This window comes from Lepidochelys olivacea (genome assembly GCF_965140295.1).
Source record: "Lepidochelys olivacea isolate rLepOli2 genome assembly, chromosome: 1".
Classification (NCBI taxonomy): Eukaryota; Metazoa; Chordata; order Testudines; family Cheloniidae; genus Lepidochelys; species Lepidochelys olivacea.
Window position 1 is genome coordinate 64,571,536 of NC_140411.1, and position 25,158 is coordinate 64,596,693.

At 41.0% G+C, this 25,158-nt stretch overlaps 1 protein-coding gene across 1 annotated transcript in view; it reads left to right on the forward strand.

Moving 5' to 3' along the window:
* Positions 1–25,158, forward strand: part of VWA8 (von Willebrand factor A domain containing 8) — a 291,052-nt gene that overhangs the window by 214,523 nt on the left and 51,371 nt on the right. Inside the window, exons 36-37 of the mRNA XM_084611928.1 lie at positions 163–244; positions 3,888–4,092. Coding sequence (XP_084468054.1) covers positions 163–244; positions 3,888–4,092 — 287 coding nt within the window. The remainder of the gene's footprint in view (positions 1–162; positions 245–3,887; positions 4,093–25,158) is intronic.

Genomic DNA, 25,158 nt, shown 5'->3' on the forward strand with positions numbered 1-25,158 from the left:
CAATAATTGCAATGTATAGACCTACATTTAATTTGAAAGTTTATCATTTTCTGTTATGTCCTATATAATGTATGTTTAAATTTAATCTGATAGATACAAGTGTAATATTTTATTAATGATGTAGCTAAAGTAATTTTCTTTAACAAATGTATTTATCTGCAGATATCGCTCCTCCACAAGCAGCTGGATATCTGGAAGTAACAGACCTTAACTCAAAGAAACTTAAATACATCCCTATTCCCAGGTATCTGATTTCCATCAGTAAAACAGCCTCATCTTGTAGGAATAACAAATACAATTCATTAAGCTCTATTATTTAGAATAGATATTTGCTTTTCTTATATTTCTATGTGACGTATGGGTGGGTTTTCAGTACACTGTTTCCTTATTACCTATTGGATTATTTAATGTTGTGAAAGTAATTTTTACTCCAATGTGCAGAACTCTTCAGCCACTGTGTATGGTGTACTCCTCTATTAAAAAGTTGTATTTATCCATTAGCTGATACCCAGGAAAAAATTTGTGTTAGCAATTGATAATAGGGGCACCTTCCTCTTCTCCTTTTTCTCCCCTCCCCATTTCCTCTCTTCCCCCATCTCACCCTTTGTCTCCTCATCTTCCTTGCTTCCTTCCTTCTCTCTTTTCATCTGTCCCTTCTCGTCTTCATATTTCTATATCTCTAGGATCTAATATAGAGAGGAAAGACAGTCCGGTGGTAGGGGGACCTGAGCTCCAAGTTCCTGCTCCACTAGATTTCCTGTGTGATCTTGGGCAAATCACTTAAGTCTGTCTTTGCCTCAGTTCCCTGTCTGTAAAATGCAGTTTCTTGCCTCACAGGGGTGTTGGATGATAAACACCTTAAAAATTGTGAGGCCATATGAGTACCTTAGATAGATTGTATGGCCTCCATGTTATAGTACCTGACAGCCTATGTTAATAAACTCATCTTCAGCAAGTGCAAAGTATAATTTTAAAAGCATACTTTGCTTATGAATTGTCATTTTTCACAATGATAAAGGTTTCCTTGAATAACAGTCTCCCAACTTTTCATTGGTCTCCCAACTTTTCATTGGTACTGCACGTGTGTATAACCAAAATGTATGAAATATTATATTGATTTTAAAAAAACCTGTCTCATTCCATATGATCTTTAAGAGCATGTATGGAATGAGACCAGATTTTAAATGTATTCTGCTTCCTTCCAATTGAACTTTGAGGGTACATATGGAATTATTTCCTGAATTTTGAATGCTTCATTTCGCATCACTAACATTCTTTAGTGTAGGTTTTTTTAATGGAATCCACTATGTAAATGAGAAATCTACATTTCTATTTATAGTACAGTGTAGTTTTATCTAAAAATGATTCTTCATCCATGTTTCTCATGGTTTGCATAACCTAAAAGTTCTGAATATATACAGCCAAAGAGCAAATCTGCAGCTAGATCTTTTGTCCTATCAATTTGTAGAGAGCATTTGGCAGGGAAATGCATTGTTTGCAGGGCCTCAGCACATAGGTTAAAAGGCATGAATTCATAGTAATACAGATGAAAGTCCTGTTTGGGTCTTTTCTCCAAATCTGGGTGGGTAGCTTATATTCAGAACCTTTTTGGTTCCGGAGTTGCTTCTTATTATGGAGCAGTGATAGTTGCTTCATAAGTGAAATTGAAGCTAGTTTTCCATTATAAGCTCTATTTTCAAACTCCCAAAACATCCCCCAAAAGGTAACTTTCTGTCTGAAATTACATATGCCACATGTTGTGTCAGCATATTCTGCCTGTTAAAGTTTTCAAAAATATGTTCAAAGGTCCAAATAGATTATAAAATTCCATTTCCTTTTTCAGGGTTAATTTCTAAGCCCTATAACACAAACGTATACATATACTAAAACATTCCTAACTACAGAAAACTAGGTATGTTAGTTGCTACACCATATATTTAAAATAGTTAAAATAACAAACTTTCAGGACCTACATATCACTACATAACATTATTGCATCACTATTATTAGCACATTTCATAACACCAAACAGATCAATCATTCCAATTCTGTCCCTGAAAATATTTGTTTACTCCAACACATTACACAATAAAAAAATTATAGAACTCTGACAACTTAACATGGGACTGTATTCCTCTTGAAATATTTACTACACATTTAATAAACAATACATAAAATCAATAGCATACATCCAACAGCACATTTATGTTACAGAATAAACTAAAGGGGCAAAGTTTAGGTCAGATTGGCACGATCAATCAGGTGGGATGATGGTGAACAATGCAGGAGAATACAGTAGTAAAAAACAGACTGGATCCCCAAATTATTCATTTCCACTCTTCATAATTTTGTATGTTTTAAGAAATTTAGAATGTCTTTAAAGAAAAGTAATATTTTTTCTGGGTATTAACAGGGTTCCACTGATATCTCTTTCAGCCTTAACATTCATTTCATTGTGTCATAAGCCCATGCTTGCATTCTTACCCACCTAAGGATGCTTTTTTGAATCAAGGTTTCAGAGTTTTCCTTCTGGGTTAAGATTGTGATAGATGGTGCTAACTACTGCGTGTGGTAATGCAGACAGTTTTGTGGCATGAAACTAGTCCCACCATCATGTTGTTTAGCTGTACTAATTTAATTTCACATTATTTAGATGATAAACCTTGTCTGCATACAGTTTACATGCAAATTAAATTGGATAGAAACCTATTTAGTTAAACTGATACAACCTCTCCTAGTGTGGGATTTAAGAGTCTTTAAATCAGTTCAGTTTAAGATGATTACAAACTGATTTAAGATGAACTGATTTAAGGGATTCTTAAACCTATATAACCTTAAATTGCACCAGATCAATTTAGGCCTTATCTACATGGCAAGTTACTGCATGGCAAGCCACAGTGTGAATCTACAGCATACCAGCTTGCTGCACAGTAACTTCCCATGCAGACACAGGTACAGTGCACTGAAAGTCCTGGAGTTTGGCTTGGTGTACTACGATTTCAAGTAATAGTAAGCCAAGCCGTACTCTAAGACTTCAGTGCACCGTAGCTGTGTCTACATCGTAAGTTACTGTGCGACAAGCGGGTATGCTGTAGATTGACACCCTGGTTTCCCTCGCAGTAACTTGCCATGTAGACAAGGCTTAAATAATTTTAACTTCACACCTTTAATTAAATCGGTGCCACTTAGTGTGTAAACCAGGTCTTAGAGAAATTTTCCGTATTATTTCAAGTTATTTTCCAAAGTTACTATTGTGTTCTTTCCCATTTATTTTGTACTTTTCTGTTTTCCCTTGCCAAATATTTTTATAATCATAATTTTATCATATCTTTTATTTCTCTTCTCTGAGCCTTACTGTAATTCCCAGCATGATAAGTTTGGGATCACTAATAAATTTGCTGCTGGCACTTGAATGAAGGTCATTCTTAGAGGTTATAACAGTCAGGATACAAATGCTCTTTTGGATTTCTGCTCAACTTCCCTATTTTCCAGATTTTCTGTGTTGCTTGCTTCCTGTTTGACCTGGTTATTTCATCCCCCCTTGTTCTCTCTAACAAGAGGACTGATCTTCTTAAAATAGATTGTAGAGAGAGGGTACTTATACAGCTACATTTGTCTTAGCTACCTTTTATTCAGTTATCAGTATTATGCAAACATCTTTCCACCCTATCTAGTTCGAGTATGTGGTGTGGTTTGGGTAATATAGTGGGACTGCCAGGTCCAGTCTTGATCTCACTTGGATTGTCGATGGATCATATTCACTACTATACAGCTATCTGTGATCTTGCTCAAGGGTATTTTTTAAAATTGGCACCATGGCTACAGAAATATTTTCTCTAGTGTCAATTGTGACTGTTAGATAAACCATATTTGGCTTTATTTTTCAGATCAGTGTCTCTCTCACCATATACATCATGGCTGTCAAAGATCTCGGACACAGACGTTCTGTTGGCGCCACTGGGCAAAGTAGGTTTGGTTACAGTGGATATGGGAGGCAGTGTCAGGCTTTGGGAGACAGGACTTGACAGCCTACAGCGCTCTCTGCAGGACTGGAGAAACATGATTGGACAAGAGGATGGTAGACCTGTACAGGTAGGACTTTAAAAATCTCAAGTTAAAAACATTAACAAAACATTGCCAGTGAGTTGAAGTTTCTAGGTTGTTTAAAAAATAAATTGTGATGAAAAGTATCATGAAGTAGAATTAGACCTAGACCAGCAACAAAAATCAAATAGATCTTTTTGCAGAAAAATCATGTGGTCTTTTAAGAGCTTATTATAGGTGGAACTGATAGTAGGCAGCAGGATTAAAACAAACAAAAGGAAGTACTTCTTCACACAGTGCAGTCAACCTGTGGAACACATTGCCAGGAGATGTTCTGAAGGTCAAAGGTATAACTGGATTAAAAAAAGAATTAGATAAGTTCATGTAGCATAGGTCCATCAGTGACTATTAGCTGGAATGGACAGGGACACAACGCCATGGTCCAGGTATCCTAAACCTCTAACTACCAAAAGCTGGGATTGGACGACGGGATAGTGCACTCGAAGTTGCCCTTTTCTGTTCATTCCCTCTGAAGCATCTGGCTCTGGCCACTGTCAGAAGACAGGATGCTGGGCCAGATGGACGACTAGTCTGACTCAATATGGCTGTTCTTACGTTCTGGTAGTAATGCCTGTTGTTACAGTTGCCTAACGTTTCCAGGAAATCCTGTTTTCAGTTTGCATTTTTACTAGACTTTAACCATTTGGGCTGAAATTTTCCAAGCTTGCCTTCTGCCTCATGATAGATTTTTTTTTTTTAAAGTTTCAGTGAAAATATTTCAGCTATTTCCAAAATAAGTATTTTTCCAGTAATCAAAGAAATTATTGGGAATTGTTTTAAGCACTGTACCACCTCCATACTTTCGAAAAGGAACTTGAAACGTTGCAGGAGAACGGTCCAGTTTCGAGAGTGGTGTCTTTTGCTGTCCCCATGAGAATCTAGGCAGATTGGGCCAAATTGTAAGTGTCTCAAAAATTCCATTGCTGAATAGATTTGTAGATAATGACAATATACAACATGTAAGTAAAAAAATATAAATATCTGTGAGTACTGTGTGTGTATAGGCTTGCATGCACACACACAAAATACATATACATGTATCAGCTAGTGTGTATGTGCACTGCAGCAATATAATGGACAAAATCGGCACTATTCAACTGTCTCATAATCTGTATACTGTAAACAGTTAAAAGAGGTTTTCCTATACTTGAATCAGTAGGACATGAGGTTCAGAAGGATTTGAGTTCTATTCCAGCTTTTGCCATAAATTTCCAAGTAGCCATGCTGTGCAGTATATCAATCTCTGTATAGCCCCATGTGGCCATAAATATGTTACTCCCTTTTTGTCTCTTTGCACAAAAAGGAATTGTAATCTTTATATGTAATTATAATTATTTCAGTTTTCATCAATCTGTATAACCCCTTTTCCAGCACTTTCAAATGTGACAGTAGATTTAATCTTTTCTAAATTAAATCTTTCCACATTATTTTCAAGAGATCCAGTAGCCCAAAGTATAAACTGGATTTAGTAGGCAGAAAGTATAATTCTCCTTTCACTCTCTCTTCCTACCCCCAACTCCCATTCCACAAGAAGTTCTGTATTTATAGAATTTTGTGCAACCACTAACATATTCTTGTTACTGGAGCAAATGCCTTTCATAAAAGTCATGAGAAAAAAAAAACATTCTTTCAGTACCAACATTTGTGTTGTTATTTATTGCTTTACCAATGCCAGACATTTCCATTGTCAGTAAAGTAGTGTTAGCGCCCTCTAATGGCCAAATGTAGTCAGTTTTAACCAGAGTATTTTGGTTGATGTGTACCAAGTATCAGAGGGGTAGCCGTGTTAGTCTGTGCCCATAAAAGCAACGAGGAGTCCGGCGGAACCTTAAAGACTAACAGTTTTATTTATAACAAATAAATCTGTTAGTCTTTAAGGTGCTGCCGGACTCCTCGTTGTTTTTCGTTGATGTGGTTAATAACAAAATATCACTGTTCTTATCTTGGAAGAACAGTGTCAGGATTACTGGCTTTAATTAGTTTGTTCTGTAGCTCTCTTTTGATTCAGTCTCATCGAATTACTATAATTTCAGTCAACTCAGCTGAATATTTTAAAAAATCTACTTTGTGCTTGCGAAGTATACTTCATCTGAAAATGTCAAAGCATATTACAACATTGAGTAATAATTATTACAGAAAGGCTACAGGATTTTCCCAAGCTCACAGAGTAATTTAATGGCAAATCAGTCATAGAATTTAGTTCCCTTGACACCAAATCTTCCTAACTACAAGACACGTTGCCACTTTTTTGTTGGCTATAAGATTCTAAAAGTTAGAAAAATCCTGTTAGCGGATCTACTTCTGACGATGCAGGAGATACGTCTCCTATCAGGGCACTGTCAGATTTTAAAATTATATAACATTGATTTGAACTGAAAGGCTAAGAAGAAACCCTACATTTTGGTCTGCAAATTCAGACCGTATTCATTTCTGCACGTTTTTCAACTTTATATTACTTTTTTTTAAAAGGTCAGGATTTTGATTACAAATCAACCTTGCTGCAAAATGCATTATTATCAGCACACAGCATTTTATAGAGCAGCAAGAAATAATTTATCATTTAGCATTTAACGTATCTTTTTTTTAAAATGTTGGCACGCAATATGTGCACATTGTGAAATATAAGTTTACCTGGTGTGGGGAAGTGAGAAGGCCCTTTTTCTATATGTGGTTAGCCTTTTAATGGACATAGACATAATAGCTTTGTTTTATACATGGCATTTATTTTCATAAGCTAAGGGATGATATTGCAATGCATAAATATGTTCTCAAGTTTTCCCTTATCAAAAGTAAAAATTATTACCCTATCTGAAAGTAAGCAAGAAATAAGAAATGTGAATTTAACCTTGGCCTCAGGAGATACTGACAAGCTGCTCTGCTAAAAAAGCTGCATCAAAATACTGCTTAATATGCACATTTGAAGAATCAAAAGTGTCTTGCAGATCACATTTGTTCAAGTTGTTGGACTTTTCCCGGGGATTTAATGAGACATTTCTGACCCTTCCACCGAACAGCACAACATGTCTGCTAAGCTTCTGTCCTTTGAAGCAAAATGGTTTGAAGTCTCTGATAGGAAGTATGTTCTGATAGCTGAGAACAGGCCTCCAAACCAGTTTTAGTTTTAGTTTTAGCTTCTGGACTTGTGCTTTGGTTTCCGCAAGCAGGCATTAAACCTCAGAAACAGGCAGTATGCACATAAGCGGCCAAACAAATGGAAATCAAACAGTATTTAAATAAAATGTCAACAAGGACTTCCTCCGAACTTTCTTTAGCTACAGCAGTCCACAAGGCTAACCAAATATGGATAGGTTTTAGGCAAAAACACAACTGTTCCATTTCGCCTTTGTATTCATCAATTGGGATCCAGTGGTGTAATCTTTTGTTAGCCTTCAAATCAGTCAATATTTGTTTTGTATTGTATACACACTCAACGGTGTTCAAACTGCTGAAACCGTGAGGCTACAAAAAATAGTTTCTAGAAGTAAAATTACATGTTAAAATCTAATCATAAATTTTCCCTATTTCATAAAATGTTTGGACTCTGTGTGTGTCGGGGATTTTATATAATATGCCAAAATGTTTACATCTGGGTGTCTGAAGTTAGGCTTCTAAGATCATACTTAGGCAACCAGTAAAGTGTTCAGATTTTCAAAAGCGCTGGACACCCATTTATGTCGATGGAGTTACTAGATGTTCTGGGAGTCCAGCACTTTTGAAAATCTGGCCACTTTATGAGGTGCCTAAGTATGGGCTTAGAAGCTTTCCTTTAAGCACTCATTTTTAAAAGAAAAAAAACTTACCCTAAATGTTTTAGGGCAATGTACACAGAACCCTCAGTAAATTTAGTTGGTGGCTATTAGAGGGCAGACCTAGAAATTAGAGACAGAAAAGACTCTGGCTCTGTGGATGAGGGGAAAGCAGTGGACGTGTTACTCCTTGACTTTAGCAAAGCTTTTGATACGGTCTCCCACCGTATTCTTGCCAGCAAGTTAAAGAAGTATGGGCTGGATGAATGGACTATAAGGTGGATAGAAAGCTGGCTAGATCGTCGGGCTCAACGAGTAGTGATCAATGGCTCCATGTCTAGCTGGCAGCCTGTATCAAGTGGAGTGCCCCAGGGGTCGGTCCTGGGGCTGATTTTGTTCAATATCTTCATTAGCGATCTGGAGGATAGCGTGGAGTGCACCCTCAGCAAGTTTGCATATGAGACTAAACTGGGAGGAGTGGTAGAAACACTGGAGGGTAGGGATAGGATACAGAGGGACCTAGACGAATTAGAGGATTGGGCCAAAAGAAATCTGATGAGGTTCAAAAAGGACAAGTGCAGTGTCCTGCACTTAGGACGGAAGAATCCCATGCACAGCTACAGACTAGGGACCGAGTGGCTAGGCAGCAGTTCTGCAGAAAAGGACCTAGGGGTTACAGTGGACGAGAAGCTGGATATGAGTCAACAGTGTGCCCTTGTTGCCAAGAAGGCTAACGGCATTTTGGGCTGTATAAGCAGGAGCATTGCCAGCAGATCAAGGGACGTGATCATTCCCCTCTATTCAGCATTGGTGAGGCCTCATCTGGAGTACTGTGTCCAGTTTTGGGCCTCACACTAAAAGAAGGATGTGGAAAAATTGGAAAGAGTCCAGCGGAGGGCAACAAAAATTATTATGGGGCTGGAGCACGTGACTTATGAGGTGAGGCTGAGGGAACTGGGATTATTTATTCTGCAGAAGAGACAAATGATGGGGGATTTGATAGTTGCTTTCAACTACCTGAAAGGAGGTTCCAAAGAGGATGGATCTAGACTGTTCTCAGTGGCATCAGATGACAGAATGAGGAATAATGGTCTCAAGTTGCAGTGGGGGAGGTTTAGGTTGGATATTAGGAAAAACTTTTTCACGAGGAGCATAGTGAATCACTGGAACGGGTTACCTAGGGAGGTGGTGGAATCTCCTTCCTTAGAAGTTTTTAAGGTCAGGCTTGACAAAGCCCTGGCTGGGATGATTTAATTTGAGCAGGGGGTTGGACTAGATGACCTCCTGAGGTCCCCTCCAACCCTGATATTCTATGCTTCTAAGTCCTATTAAATTCTCCCAGTGCTTGGTTGTCTCCTACAGCACATCGTTGAATCTTATGTCCCATCTAGTTTCCAATACATTCAGAATTGAGGGTTCTTCCACTCACACCACAATATTTATATAAAAACAAGCTTTGAGATACATTTTAGAAGGTGTGCAAAGTTTAATAATGTGATTATACATCAGGTACTTTATATACCTGAAACATTCAGAGCTAGCTTTCCATCTCCAAATACAGAATTAAAATAAATTACTCATTTCTGATAAGTTGCCATCTAGCAACATTCCCTATGGTCAGTACTCTTCACATTTTACTATTGCAAATTGGTGCCAAAACTAGAACACGAAACTTGCCTTACTGAGACTCAGGGTCAGAATTCCATGTGTAGAAAATTATAGTCAAAATGTTAATGCTTTTAGAAGCCTAAATAAAACATCTGAAACATCAGTCCCTGGTGAATACAAGTGCAAATAAAGTGCTTGGGTTAAAAAATTACAAAAGATGTGTACAAAATTTCCCACACGTTGCACACCCCCAAAATCCAAAACCACGCTGCCACTGGTGGCTTACTGAAGACCTCCGGCCAATGCACTCTAATGTTTCCATGGTATTTTCCTCTTTGTAGCTGTGGTGCTAAGTGATCCATTGTGAAATGTCGCCAAATTCTCACAGTCTCAATCTAGACAATACCCACCATGAAAACTTGTCCATTAGATTCAAGGCAGTTTCTGTGCTCTGGGCACCACGAGTGGTTGCAGATGTGAGCTGCTCTGTTCCATACCAGAGCTCTTTCCTTTAAAAACAGTAGTAGTTGGAGAGTAGAGTAGTTTTTCTTGAAGTATGTGTCAGTGTGCATCCCATTGTAGGTGCATATGCATATCATGTACACAAGATCATAGTCTTTTGAAAAGCAGTTTCTGTTGGAGGGCATAAAGCGCAGAGCAGCCACAACCCTCCCTCAGGTCTCTCTTACCGCCCATGGCAGAGAGGCCAAATCAGGTGAATGTCCGACCCCCACACTACTCTACTCTGTAGAGACATTAAAACTTTTGTCAACCAACTTTATGAAGAAATCTTGATCTTCACACTCCCATCAAATTGGACATCACAGAAGACTATTGATCATCCAGCTGTACACCAAGACAAGGTGCTTTGTGCCAACCACCACACCTCTCGGTGGACTCATGCCTCTCAAGAACAGTTGTTGATTGTTCTACTTATTTGTTTTCAGTAAAGAGAAACGTTGCGGAGGGTTATTGTCTTTTTGGCCTCAGCTCTGGCCAGCTGGCACTTTATTAATGTGACACTCAACCAGTGTTCCTGCAAAACATGAATCTGGCTGTGCCCTTACCCCAGGAACTGGAAAAGTTAGTACTTTATCCTTATATGATACTCTTCACATCTCAGAGAACTGTAGCAATGCCATGAAATAACCAGACAGTTGTGATTAGGATATAATAGTGTTTGTAGGCCCACCTTAGTTTGGACTGATGTTTTTAAAGGACCATTAAAATTTGTAGGAGATAGAGATAGTTACATGAAAAATAAATATATATCTGTTTTTCCTTGCAAGAGTTAACTCCTAGTTTATTAAAGGTCAATGTGCTGCACACTGTAGGGTTTGATAGCATGCCCTCCAATCACCACAAAGAGGAGCCTCACAGCTGCAGTAGCCCCTAAACCTCCTGTTCTCCTCTCCCACCATTCCCCTATACAGGATTGTTTGATTCTGAGATGCAGTAGTGGTCCACCAGCTCCTTCCCCAAGTCCTCTACCCATTAGGTGCATGGAACACTTGAAGGCTCCCTTCATCCTCCCCATCTTGCCCTCAGCCCACCAAAACTAAAGCACTTTTTTCCCTGCCTTTAGGACCTTTTGCATACATGGTGCAAGATTTAGCTGCAAGTGAATAATAAGCCATCAATTGTATAACATTTAAAATACATTAGAAATTGTGATTGCTAATAGAGACTCTCCTTTTCATTCTTTAATCTTCACATTTTGCACTAAAATATGCAGCACAGTGCATGCAGACCACTGAAATATGCACCCCAAGTACTGGTTGAATTAATCTATGTTAGCGGTAACATGTCCGAAGATATAAATTTACTGCAACCTCCCAGAAAAAAATGAAATTCTTGTAGCTTTTACTCAGCACAGCTCAGCCATGCCTCCACTGCTGCTACCACTACTGCGGCGGCTACGCTGCTATTTATACTCATGCTAGTTCGGTGAGAGCTAGTGTGGTTATGTGTACATGAGCAGGGGAAATCAAACCCTTAGCCCCTACTGTACACACAGCCTTAAAGAGGCCTAGTCTTCAGAGTCACGAAAACAAAAGTTTTAGAATTCAGAAACAATATCTAAGCCTCGTAATTGTAAATAGCAATTGTTCAAACCATGCGGGGGAAATGGGAGAAAAAAGTGAGGGGGGGGAACTAAAATGAGAATTTTCATAGACTAATGGTTGGTCAGCTGAGAGAAGCAGCAAAGCCTTAACCTCATCGCACGTTGAGGAGGGAAGATTAATTTTAGGGGTCTTGAGTCTTGTGTTCCCAGTAGAGCTCGTTGGGAATTTTCAGGTGAAACAGTTTCATTGAAAAATGCCAATTCCTTGTAGTAAAATGTTTCACTAAATCTATTACAGATTTGACAAAACTTTCACTGCAACACAGGCTGGTTTCCATTGGAAACCTGCTAGTGTTTCAGGCTTCTCAGCTCCGCAAGAAGCCTGCGAGTGGCTGGAGCCCAAGCTAGAGCCAAGACCCAGGGGCCTGGCAAGATCCCCACTCCGTGGCAGCATCCCTGGCAACCTCATTTGGAGCCAGGGGTCAGTCATTTAAGTAGTCCATGCCTCGGTATCCTCATCTGTAAAATGGGCTTGGTAGCTAATTCACCAGGGTGCTGTGATGGTATATTTATTAATGTTGTAAAGTACTTTGAGATCCTCAGATGGGCAACACTTTTGCACATAGTTTCATAGATTCAAAGATATTGAGGTCAGAAGGGACCATTATGATCATCTAGTCTGACCTCCTGCACAATGCAGGCCACAGAATCTCACCCCCCTCCACTCCTGCGATAAACCTCTCACCTATGTCTGAGCTATTGAAGTCCTCAAATCATGGTTTAAAGACTTCAAGGAGCAGAGAATCCTCCAGCAAGTGACCCGTGCCCCATGCTACAGAGGAAGGTGAAAAACCTCCAGGGCCTGTTCCAATCTGCCCTGGAGGAAAATTCCTTCCCGACCCCAAATATGGCAATCAGCTGAACCCTGAGCATATGGGCAAGATTCACCAGCTAGATACCCAGGAAAGAATTCTCTGTAGTAACTCAGATCCCACCCCATCTAACATCCCATCACAGGCCATTGGGCCTATTTACCATGAATATTTAAAGATCATTTAATTGCCAAAATCATATTATCTCATCATACCATCTCCTCCATAAACTTATCAAGTTTAATCTTAAAGCCAGATACATCTTTTGCCCCCACTACTTCCCTTGGAAGGCTATTCCAAAACTTCACTCCTCTGATGGTTAGAAACCTTTGTCTAATTTCAAGTCTAAACTTCCCAGTGAGCTTAAATAATTCCTCTCCCTCTCCGGTATTTATCTCTCTGATATATTTATAGAGAGCAATCATATCTCCCCTTACAATGCAATTCAAGGGAGTTACACTTAATTACTTTGGAGTAAATCCAAAGCAACATTAAGTTCAAAGTATTATTTATATGTCTGAAGGAAAAGGATCCTGGAAAGTTTTTTTTGTTTTGGTTTGGTTTTTTAATGGCAGTGTCTTTTCCTTCATCCCCTGAGATGTCCCCCTTTCCTCTTCTGTAGTCTGAAGGCAGATAAGTTGTAGTTGCTTACTCAGTTCTCCATAATTTTCAGGCAGTCTTGGAGCATTCTTTTTTCCTTCCTCTCATCAATTGTGCATAAGCGATTCTATAGTAAGTTATTCACCCTTTAAGTGGGTTAATACTTTTATTTTTATTCAGCTCATTTATTATTTCCATTAATTTGCTGCAGCTGTAAAATACTATACTGCTCAAGAAAGTTTAGCACAAAAAAAGGCTTAGTTGCTCAAATTTACTTCTAGAGTTAGGTGTTTTTGAGACCTAATGACTGTTATATGATTGCAACTTGCACGTGCTTTACATCCAGAAAAGACATCAGTTCAATCTTGTGTTCACATGAATCAACTCAGTTTGGAAACCAGATTGTTGAATTGGGGTAAAATTATAAAAAGCTCCCAAGTCCTTTCAAAAGTGAGTTAAGCTTTTAGAAGCTGAAGTCCCATTTTCAGTGAGACTTAGGGTCCTAAGAGCCTATAATACTTTTGAAAAGGAAAGTTAGGGTCCGGAGTCACTGAAGTGCTTTGGAAAATTTTATCCTTTGTCTGAAATATTTTTCAGTGAGTGTTGACAAGGGTAAAGGGGAGTTTTATTCTAAAACATTGCCTTGAAAAATGAGCCTTTCAATTACATTAAATGCCATATTTGTCATGAAGTTTGTGCAGAACATGGCTGCAATCCTTCGTATCTGATGAAAGGGAAGGTATTTAAATGACATCATTACTACATGTAGCTACTATACTTTCTTGTTCACTAATTGAAAGGGTAACATTTTCTATATTTTTCTTTTATGAGGATAATTGCTTATTCTGACCACATGAGGGTATCAGTGAGCTAAAAACGCTAACGATTCTCATCTATTAAATATCCTTACATACAAATAGCATAAATTACATGGAGAAAATATTCAATGATGAATTACAGAATTTTCATGCATTTGGAATCACCATATTTCTGGGAGTCAGACCAGGTGGGGAGAACCCCAGATTCCTACAAATTTCACTCTGTGGGCTAAAACAAGGGACTCTGAAAGAGATGAAGACTGGGGATTTTAGAATTAGTCAGACTCTCTGAGTGGAGGCTGCACAGTCAATGTCTGGAATTCTTAGTTTTATGAGCTCCAGGTATTCCAGCTCTGACCCATCCGGATCCTCCCTGATTCTCAGTGATGGGAAGTCTCTGCCAAACATGGTGACTGACACCACTCTGGCTCTATGGCCTCTCCCTCGCCTGGGTGATTGGCTCTAAAGGAGATGCGGGAATAGCAGATAGGTGCTGACCTCTGAAACAGGTCACTGACATATGTGGAGAATGAGACTAGAAAGCCAACAACCTAGAGACCCCGACACGTTCATGACTTCAAAACTCACTACTGGGTGAAAGCAGCTCAGCTCCTCCCTCAATTCATTATCATTATCACTGAGACAGATATTGCAACCCCATGCAATGTCTTTGGGGACCATTGTATTAAATGTATGAGTGGTTTAGGTATGATTGTGTTCTGTTTCATTGACAAGGGTTAACACAGCTCCTCCAGGATTAAGGCAAGTCACAAAGGCTAAACCATTCCAGAGAAGTTCCACCCTCAGGGTGGTTTGCATATCCTGGTTCATCCTGGGTTTTCCAGAGACTAGGAAACAAAGAAAGGCCTTTTGATATAAAAAGATGAGCTTGAACTGACTTGTGGCCTTTTGATTCAACAAATGGTAGGGTTACCAATTTTCTGTTGCAGAAAACTGAACACCCTTGCCCCACCTCTGCACTGCCCCTTCCCAAGGCTCCACCGCTGCCCAACCCCTTCTCCAAGGCCCCGCCCCTGCTCACTCCATCCCTCCTCCCTTCATCACTCGCTCTTCCCCACCCTCGTTCACTCACTCATTTTCACCGGGTTGGGGTGCGGGAGGGGGTGAGGCCTCTGGGCTGCAAGAGGGGTCTCTGGGCTGGGGCTGAGGGGTTTTGACTGCAGGAGGGAGCTCAGGGCTGGGGGTTTAGGTGTGGGAGGGGGTGCGAGCTCTGGGAGGGAGATTGGGTGCGGGAGTGGGCTCAGGGCTGGGGTAGGGAGTTGGGGTGCGGGCTTTGGGTGGCGCTTACCTCAGGCAGCTCCCGGAAGTGGCTGCCATGTCCCTCCAGCTCCTAGGCGGAGGGTAGGCCAGGTTGCTCCATCCACAGGCACCACCCCCACAGCACCCATTGGCCACGGTTTCCGGACAATGGGAGCTGCTGAGCTGGTGGTCAGGGCGGTGCCAGTGCCTCAGGCAGGGGCAGCACACGGAGCCCCCCGGCCGCCCCTGCGCTTAGGAATCAGAGGGACATGCCGGCTGCTTCCAGGAACTACTTGGAGCTGGCAGCTGCAGTCAACCAGACTTTTAGCAGCCAGGGTCCCTTTTTGACTGGGCGTTCTGGTCGAAAACCGGATGCCTAGCAAATGGACATGCCTTTCTGTCCAAGGGGAGGCCCCAACCCTTGCTGAAGGGTTGGAAGGGACGTTGGTCTGTCAGACTGTCCGTGTGGAAGATGGGTGATTTCTGGTATGTTTAGAGGGTAAATTTAAATCTGTTTGTTGTTTTTTATGTTTTGTCTGTAAAGCTTTTTGTCCTATGAATTAATGTGCTTGCTTGGAAGAGCTGTGTGGCCTCTTGTAAAAACATTGTCATAGTCCTCTGAGAGAGTGCCTCTTTTCAGAAAGGAGTCGGTCAAAGGGTCCCAATCCAGACACAGGTGATGGCTGGAAACCTGAGACCTGACTGGCACTCCTGGAGTGGATCACAGAACTGGGAAATACAGATGCGGTTACTCTGAAACAGTGACATCATCATCAAGGCTGCCAGCTGAAATCAGAGTCTCATTGTAGGCACTGTAGAAATGCGTAATGAAAGACAGTCCCTGCCCTGAAGATTTTACAAACTAATTAGAGAAGACAGACAAAGGGTAAGTGGGAACAATAATCTCAGCTTTCTCCTAGAGCAGGTAGATACAGTACACAGTGCCTCTTTCTTTCCCCTAGAAATGTGGGAGGTAGCTCGCAAAAATAATCTGTTGCCCAAACAAATCATCCTTCACTGCTATTGCTCAAAGTGTCTGCACCAGTGAGTGCTGTGGCCTTAGAGGCTAGAGCTCACAACACGAGTGATAGGTTTCAGAGTAACAGCCGTATTAGTCTGTATTCGCAAAAAGAAAAGGAGTATCACCAGCAGGAGAGTGAATTTGTGTGGGGGGGTGGAGGGTGAGAAAACCTGGATTTGTGCTGGAAATGGCCCAACCTGATGATCACTTTAGATAAGCTATTACCAGCAGGACAGTGGGGTGGGAGGAGGTATTGTTTCATATTCTCTGTGTGTATATAAAGTCTGCTGCAGTTTCCACGGTATGCATCCGATGAAGTGAGCTGTAGCTCACGAAAGCTCATGCTCAAATAAATTGGTTAGTCTCTAAGGTGCCACAAGTACTCCTTTTCTTTTTGCGAACACGAGTGATGACACTGTTATCGAACAAATAATAGTTCTGCCATTATTAAACTTACTCTGTAATCACTGTAAAGACACAAGGTATCAAAATGTTAGATCACTTAATATGTTATAGTAATACTAGACGTAGGTGGCTCACCTGTAAAACAAAGCCAGCAGTTCAGTCTCTTCCACAAAGCTGATATTTCAGATCTGTACTTTCTAAGGGAAAATTTGACATTTGGTCTAGCTTGCAGGCCCCAAGGCTGTGGAAAATTATCATCTTTCTGCTTTCATATGCAGTTCCTTTCAAGTTTTCTTCTGCAAGTAAAATCTCCCCCTTGTTTGCAAATCAGAAACTTTGGCTTCCCTTCAGCTCTGTTCACATTATTGATTCTCTGGGCTAATTTAAAAGAAACTGTATTCTTTGGTCTCCAAGTTAGTACATGAGATGCTAATTTTTCAAGCAAATCAGTCCTCATTTCAACTTGGTGTATAAAAATGGTCAATCATCGTTCTTGAATCTGGTTAAATATTTCACTCTGAAAGCCTGAATTCAAAGCAATGAAGGAATTTTTTTAGAGTGCTGGGAGAGCTCTCTCCCAGCACTGCACCAAGACTATACAAACCATGTTGCCAGTGTAGATTAGCCCTCAGGTACATCTACTGTCTACAGGTTATATCTCTGCTACAAAACATATGATGTCAAAATAATACAAGAGGAGGATGGAATTTTGTACCTAGGAGAACAAGATGCAGAACACTAATATGATTGTCCTTCCTGCAGGAAACCAAAGTGCCTAAATTAGAATAGCAAAATGTCCAGGACATTGTTGTATTACCGACGATTTGGACATGGAGCATTAATAATGAAATCGTGTATATGTAAATCTGAGTGGCAAACAGACAGTGATTTGGGTTAAAGACTAATAAAAGGTTATCTAGTGAAGCAAAAGTTCATATGCAAGATTTAAAGAAATAAATAAGAAATGTAATACTAATAAACTTTTTTATACTAATCTGTATTCACTGGATTCCTGCTGGCTAGAAGTGGTATTTCTTAAATAGGAAAAAATCCATATTGTTGCCCAGGGTAGATTGGTAATGTTATTGTCTGGAGCTACAGAACCTGTCTTTGGCTTTCTGAACAGCCTCTTTGTTCAGAGGTGTCTGAAGAATGTCAGTTCAGTTCAACTTTTCTCTTGCCCAGATTTCTTTTCTTTTCTTTTCTTTTCTTTTCTTTTCTTTTCTTTTCTTTTCTTTTCTTTTCTTTTCTGTGAAAACACTGGCATTCAAAAAACATGTTCTTGCCTTTCCTGCCCCTGTAAATTGTTTACTCAACTTCTAAGGTTTTGTAGGAGCAATTCAAGGTGCTAAGGTTGAGCAAAGTTGATGAAAAACATTTAGCAAAAATTGTTCAGAAGTTTCTGTCTGTTGGTTTTGCATGATTTCATGCCCCCTGAAATGTTTAATTTTTGTGATATATTGGTGGACTGAGAATTGTTAGAAAGGAATCATCCAGGAACTTGACATGCCGCGTTCATATGAAAATTCACCTTTGTGAATTTGGAAAAAGAAGAGAAGGTGAGAAGATGGTGCCAATCACATCCACATGGTCTAGTGGTTTAAACACATTCCTGGAAGCCATTGATTCTATTCCCATCCATGTCACACTTATATAGTACTTTCCAAACATTTAGCAGCTAGATATTATTCCTCATATTTTACAGATTGAAATACAGAGGTTCAGAGAAGATACATGATATGGTCGAAGTCATACAACTACAAATGATCAGAAAACTGGTCACTTGACTTCCATTCCTATACCTAAATCTCTAAACCAGAATGCTTCACAGGCAAGTCAATTAACCCTCACTCTGTCTTGGTTTCAGAATTGGTAAAGTAGGGGCAGTGGTATTTACCAAAGCATAAAATATACAGAGTTTTGAGTGTCTATAGGCAGAAAAAGAGAGAGGTCAGAAATACTATTCCTCATTTTACAGATTCAGAAACGCATGGTAAATTAGGCATTAGAGTCATGGAATAAAATCCTGGTCGGATAGAAGTGAATGGCAAAATTCCTATTCACTTTAATAGGGCTGGGCTTTTACCCAGGAAATGTAGTTTCTACATCTACTTGACCTGGGGCATGTTACTTAACAGAATCTCCGTGTATACAGGTAATAATGTGTTTACTAAATTAATGACAGGTTTCAGAGTAACAGCCATGTTAGTCTGTATTCGCAAAAAGAAAAGGAGTACTTGTGGCACCTTAGAGACTAACCAATTTATTAGAGCATAAGCTTTCGTGAGCTGTGAGCTGTAGCTCACGAAAGCTTATGCTCTAATAAATTGGTTAGTCTCTAAGGTGCCACAAGTACTCCTTTTCTTTTTACTAAATTAATGTTTGTTGTAAGGGTAAGATAGTATTAAGACCAGAGTTGGGATAGCACTTGAGGACTTTTTGATTCCATCTGTAGCTTCTATGAACTTTGTCTCCATTTTACCTCCTTATCCTTAAAGTAGCTTTTTTCAAACTGGTAAGGGTAAATGTTTTAAGCAAAAGTGTCTTTTAGATATTTTCACAATCTTCAGATAGTGAAAAACATTTTGCATGAAGTATTATCAAATCATTTTGAAATTTTGCAAAAATGCCTCAATTTTACAGGCTTTACACAACATCCAAACCAGGCAAATTTCAACAACCACCACCACCAAAACCATTCTGACTATTTCACCCGTCACTAACGCTAATACTATAATGATGGTTAGTAGCTTTAGGGGCAGCATTGAAAGCACACAGAATAACACATACATTATTGTTTTCTTGATAACTATGGACATTGTTACTCCTTTCTATGTGAAAATGACCCTTTCCTGTGGGCTCAAGTCAGCACTATTGACGTCAGTAGAAGTTTTCCCATTAACTTTAATGAAAGCAGGATAAAATCCCATAGCTATAGCAATAAGAGCAGCGAGGGGTTTTTTTTGCCTGAGTCCCTCTCCTGTCCAATGATTATAAAACATTTTCTTCATATCTTCACCAGAAACTGTTTTACATTAAAGAGAGAGAGCAGCACAGAACACTGTTTCGTACTTAAATAGCAACATGCAGATTTGCCTTTTGATATCAATTTAGTCTGAGTAAGAATTTCAGTGCATTCTTGAATATGTATTCACTATAGTGTTGATATAGAGAGTGTTCTGGGAAAAGATGTTCTTATGAACTATTAAATGTAGTCTAGGGCAACATTTTTATAAATCCTTTTTGCAGTTTAAACAGTTTAGGTCCCGGAAAATCCATAGTCTTGTACACAAACACTGAAGGAGACACTTCATCCTATGGGAAACGTAATCCTTCATCCTTTGAGTCATCTTGTTTTTGATCATTTATTATTTCTTTCATCTCAAGAATATTCACCTCCCAAATTCATGTATGGGGAAAAGTCCCTTAATAAATTACTGATATTCAGGTACAATCTGGATTTTATTAATTTTTCAATACTGAAACATTACATTTTATAGAAAAGGAAACCTTCTTTGACTATGATTATAAATTGTCCCATTTACTTGTACTGTATGTTAATAAAAGGGCAAAACATTGGGCTAGTTCAGGGATTGGCAACCTTTGGCTCATGGCATGCCAGAGTAAGCCCCTTGGCAGGCCGGGCCAGTTTGTTTACTAAAAGTGGTGGATCAATTGCAAGGTAGTTCTTACTGCTGCTTGAAAAGAAATAAAGTGCATTCTCCTTCCTAACACTTAGTTTCCTAGAACTGTCTTGACCACAAAGTAGGAATCCTGCTAAGGTGCAAAGAGAAGGCTCATTTTACTCTTCTCTCTCTCCTAGCACAGTTGTACACCACAGAGAAAGAACTAGCCCAGGGATCGTCAACCTTTGGCCCACAGCCCGCCAGGGTAAGCCCCCTAGCAGGTTGGGCCAGTTTGTTTACCTGCTGCGTCCGCAGGTTCAGCCAATCGCAGCTCCCACTGGCCGCGGTTCGCTGCTCCAGGCCAATGGGGGCTGCAGGAAGTGGCACGGGCTGAGGGATGTGGGGCTTACCCTGGCGGGCTGCAGGCCAAAGGTTGACAATCTCTGGGCTAGTTCTTTCCCTGTGGTGTACAACTGTGCTAGGAGAGAGAGACGGGTAAAATGAGCCTTCTCTTTGCACCTTAGCAGGATTCCTACTTTGTGGTCAAGACAGTTCTAAGAAACTAAGGGTATGTCTACACTACGAAATTAGATCGAATTTATAGAAGTCGGTTTTGTAGAAAGCGTTTTTATACAGGTTTCAGAGTAACAGCCGTGTTAGTCTGTATTCGCAAAAAGAAAAGGAGTACTTGTGGCACCTTAGAGACTAACCAATTTATTTGAGCATGAGCTTTCGTGAGCTACAGCTCACTTCATCAGATGCATGCCGTGGAAACTGCAGCAGACTTTATATATACACAGAGAATATGAAAAAATACCTCCTCCCACCCCATTGTCCAGCTGGTAATAGCTTATCTAAAGTGATCATCAGGTGGGCCATTTCCAGCACAAATCCAGGTTTTCTCACCCTCCACCCCCCCACACAAATTCACTCTCCTGCTGGTGATAGCCCATCCAAAGTGACAACTCTTTACACAATGTGCATGATAATAAAGTTGGGCCATTTCCTGCACAAATCCAGGTTCTCTCACCCCCTCACCCCTCTCCCAAAAACCACACACACAAACTCACTATCCTGCTGGTAATAGCTCATCCAAAGTGACCATTCTCCCTACAATGTGCATAATTAAGGTGGGCCATTTGCAGCACAAATCCAGGTTTTCTCACATCCCCCCCACCGCCATACACACACAAACTCACTCTCCTGCTGGTAATAGCTCATCCAAACTGACCACTCTCCAAGTTTAAATCCAAGTTAAACCAGAACATCTGGGGGGGGGGGTAGGAAAAAACAAGAGGAAATAGGCTACCTTGCATAATGACTTAGCCACTCCCAGTCTCTATTTAAGCCTAAATTAATAGTATCCAATTTGCAAATGAATTCCAATTCAGCAGTTTCTCGCTGGAGTCTGGATTTGAAGTTTTTTTGTTTTAAGATAGCAACCTTCATGTCTGTGATTGCGTGACCAGAGAGATTGAAGTGTTCTCCGACTGGTTTATGAATGTTATAATTCTTGACATCTGATTTGTGTCCATTTATTCTTTTACGTAGAGACTGTCCAGTTTGACCAATGTACATGGCAGAGGGGCATTGCTGGCACATGATGGCATATATCACATTGGTGGATGTGCAGGTATACGAGCCTCTGATAGTGTGGCTGATGTTATTAGGCCCTGTGATGGTGTCCCCTGAATAGATATGTGGGCACAATTGGCAACGGGCTTTGTTGCAAGGATAAGTTCCTGAGTTAGTGGTTCTGTTGTGTGGTATGTGGTTGTTGGTGAGTATTTGCTTCAGGTTGCAGGGCTGTCTGTAGGCAAGGACTGGCCTGTCTCCCAAGATTTGTGAGAGTGTTGGGTCATCCTTCAGGATAGGTTGTAGACACAGCAATGGTTCCCTCAACCCACCTAGCAATATTGTTAACCTATCCAACTATACTCTCAGCCCAGCAGAAGCAGCTGTTCTATCTCGGGGCCTTTCCTTCTGCCCCTCCACCCCCACGAACATGATACAGTTCTGTGGTGACCTAGAATCCTATTTTCGACGTCTCTGACTCAAGGAATATTTCCAAAATACCTCTGAACAACATACTAATCCACAGAGACCTCCCTACCAACACTACAGAAAGAGGGATTCTAGGTGGACTCCTCCTGAAGGTCGAAACAGCAGACTGGACTTCTACATAGAGTGCTTCCGCCGACGTGCACGGGCTGAAATTGTGGAAAAGCAGCATCACTTGCCCCATAACCTCAGCCGTGCAGAACACAATGCCATCCACAGCCTCAGAAACAACTCTGACATCATAATCAAAAAGGCTGACAGAGGTGCTGTTGTCATCATGAATAGGTCGGAATATGAACAAGAGGCTGCTCGGCAGCTCTCCAACACGAGTTTCTACAAGCCATTACCCTATGATCCCACTGAGAGTTACCAAAAGCAACTACAGCATTTGCTCAAGAAACTTCCTGAAAAAGCACAAGATCAAATCCGCACAGACACACCCCTGGAACCCCGACCTGGGATATTCTATCTACTACCCAAGATCCATAAACCTGGAAATCCTGGGCGCCCCATCATCTCAGGCATTGGCACCCTGACAGCAGGATTGTCTGGCTATGTAGACTCCCTCTTCAGGCCCTACGCTACCAGCACTCCCAGCTACCTTCGAGACACCACTGACTTCCTAAGGAAACTTCAATCCATCGGTGATCTTCCTGATAACACCATCCTGGCCACTATGGATGTAGAAGCACTCTACACCAACATTCCACACAAAGATGGACCACAAGCCGTCAGGAACACTATCCCCGATAATGTCACGGCTAACCTGGTGGCTGAACTTTGTGACTTTGTCCTTACCCATAACTATTTCACATTTGGGGACAATGTATACCTTCAGATCAGCGGCACTGCTATGGGTACCCGCATGGCCCCACAGTATGCCAACATTTTTATGGCTGATTTAGAACAACACTTCCTCAGCTCTCGTCCCCTAAAGCCCCTACTCTACTTGCGCTATATTGATGACATCTTCATCATCTGGACCCATGGAAAAGAAGCCCTTGAGGAATTCCACCATGATTTCAACAATTTCCATCCCACCACCAACCTCAGCCTGGTCCAGTCCACACAAGAGATCCACTTCCTGGACACTACAGTGCTAATAAACAATGGTCACATAAACACCACCCTATACCGGAAACCTACTGACCGCTATTCCTACCTGCATGCCTCCAGCTTTCACCCTGACCACACCACACGATCCATCGTCTACAGCCAAGCTCTGCGATACAACCGCATTTGCTCCAACCCCTCAGACAGAGACAAACACCTACAAGATCTCTGTCAAGCTTTCTTACAACTACAATACCCACCTGCAGAAGTAAAGAAACAGATTGATAGAGCCAGAAGAGTTCCCAGAAGTTACCTACTACAGGACAGGCCTAACAAAGAAAATAACAGAACGCCACTAGCCGTCACCTTCAGCCCCCAACTAAAACCCCTCCAACGCATTATTAAGGATCTACAACCTATCCTAAAGGATGACCCAACACTCTCACAAATCTTGGGAGACAGGCCAGTCCTTGCCTACAGACAGCCCTGCAACCTGAAGCAAATACTCACCAACAACCACATACCACACAACAGAACCACTAACCCAGGAACTTATCCTTGCAACAAAGCCCGTTGCCAATTGTGCCCACATATCTATTCAGGGGACACCATCACAGGGCCTAATAACATCAGCCACACTATCAGAGACTCGTATACCTGCACATCCACCAATGTGATATATGCCATCATGTGCCAGCAATGCCCCTCTGCCATGTACATTGGTCAAACTGGACAGTCTCTACGTAAAAGAATAAATGGACACAAATCAGATGTCAAGAATTATAACATTCATAAACCAGTCGGAGAACACTTCAATCTCTCTGGTCATGCAATCACAGACATGAAGGTCGCTATCTTAAAACAAAAAAACTTCAAATCCAGACTCCAGCGAGAAACTGCTGAATTGGAATTCATTTGCAAATTGGATACTATTAATTTAGGCTTAAATAGAGACTGGGAGTGGCTAAGTCATTATGCAAGGTAGCCTATTTCCTCTTGTTTTTTCCTACCCCCCCCCCCCGATGTTCTGGTTTAACTTGGATTTAAACTTGGAGAGTGGTCAGTTTGGATGAGCTATTACTGGCAGGAGAGTGAGTTTGTGTGTGTATGGGGGTGGGGGGGATGTGAGAAAACCTGGATTTGTGCTGGAAATGGCCCACCTTGATTATCATGCACATTGTAGGGAGAGTGGTCACTTTGGATGAGCTATTACCAGCAGGATAGTGAGTTTGTGTGTGTGGTTTTTGGGAGGCGGGTGAGGGGGTGAGAGAACCTGGATTTGTGCAGGAAATGGCTCAACTTTATTATCATGCACATTGTGTAAAGAGTTGTCACTTTGGATGGGCTATCACCAGCAGGAGAGTGAATTTGTGTGGGGGGGTGGAGGGTGAGAAAACCTGGATTTGTGCTGGAAATGGCCCACCTGATGATCACTTTAGATAAGCTATTACCAGCTGGACAATGGGGTGGGAGGAGGTATTTTTTCATATTCTCTGTGTATATATAAAGTCTGCTGCAGTTTCCACGGCATGCATCTGATGAAGTGAGCTGTAGTTCACGAAAGCTCATGCTCAAATAAATTGGTTAGTCTCTAAGGTGCCACAAGTACTCCTTTTCGTTTTTATACAGTTGATTGTGTGTGTCCCCACACAAGGGCTCTAAGTGCATGTAGTCGGCGGAGTGTGTCCACAGTACCGAGGCAACCGTCAACTTCCGGAGCGTTGCACTGTGGGTGGCTATCCCACAGTTCCCGCAGTCTCCGCTGCCCATCTGAATTCTGGGTAGAAATCCCAGTGCCTGATGGGGCTAAAACATTGTTGCGGGTAGTTCTGGGTACATATCGTCAGGCCCTTGTTCCCTCCCTCCCTCCCTCCGTGAAAGCAAGGGCAGACAATCATTTTGTGCCTTTTTTCTTGAGT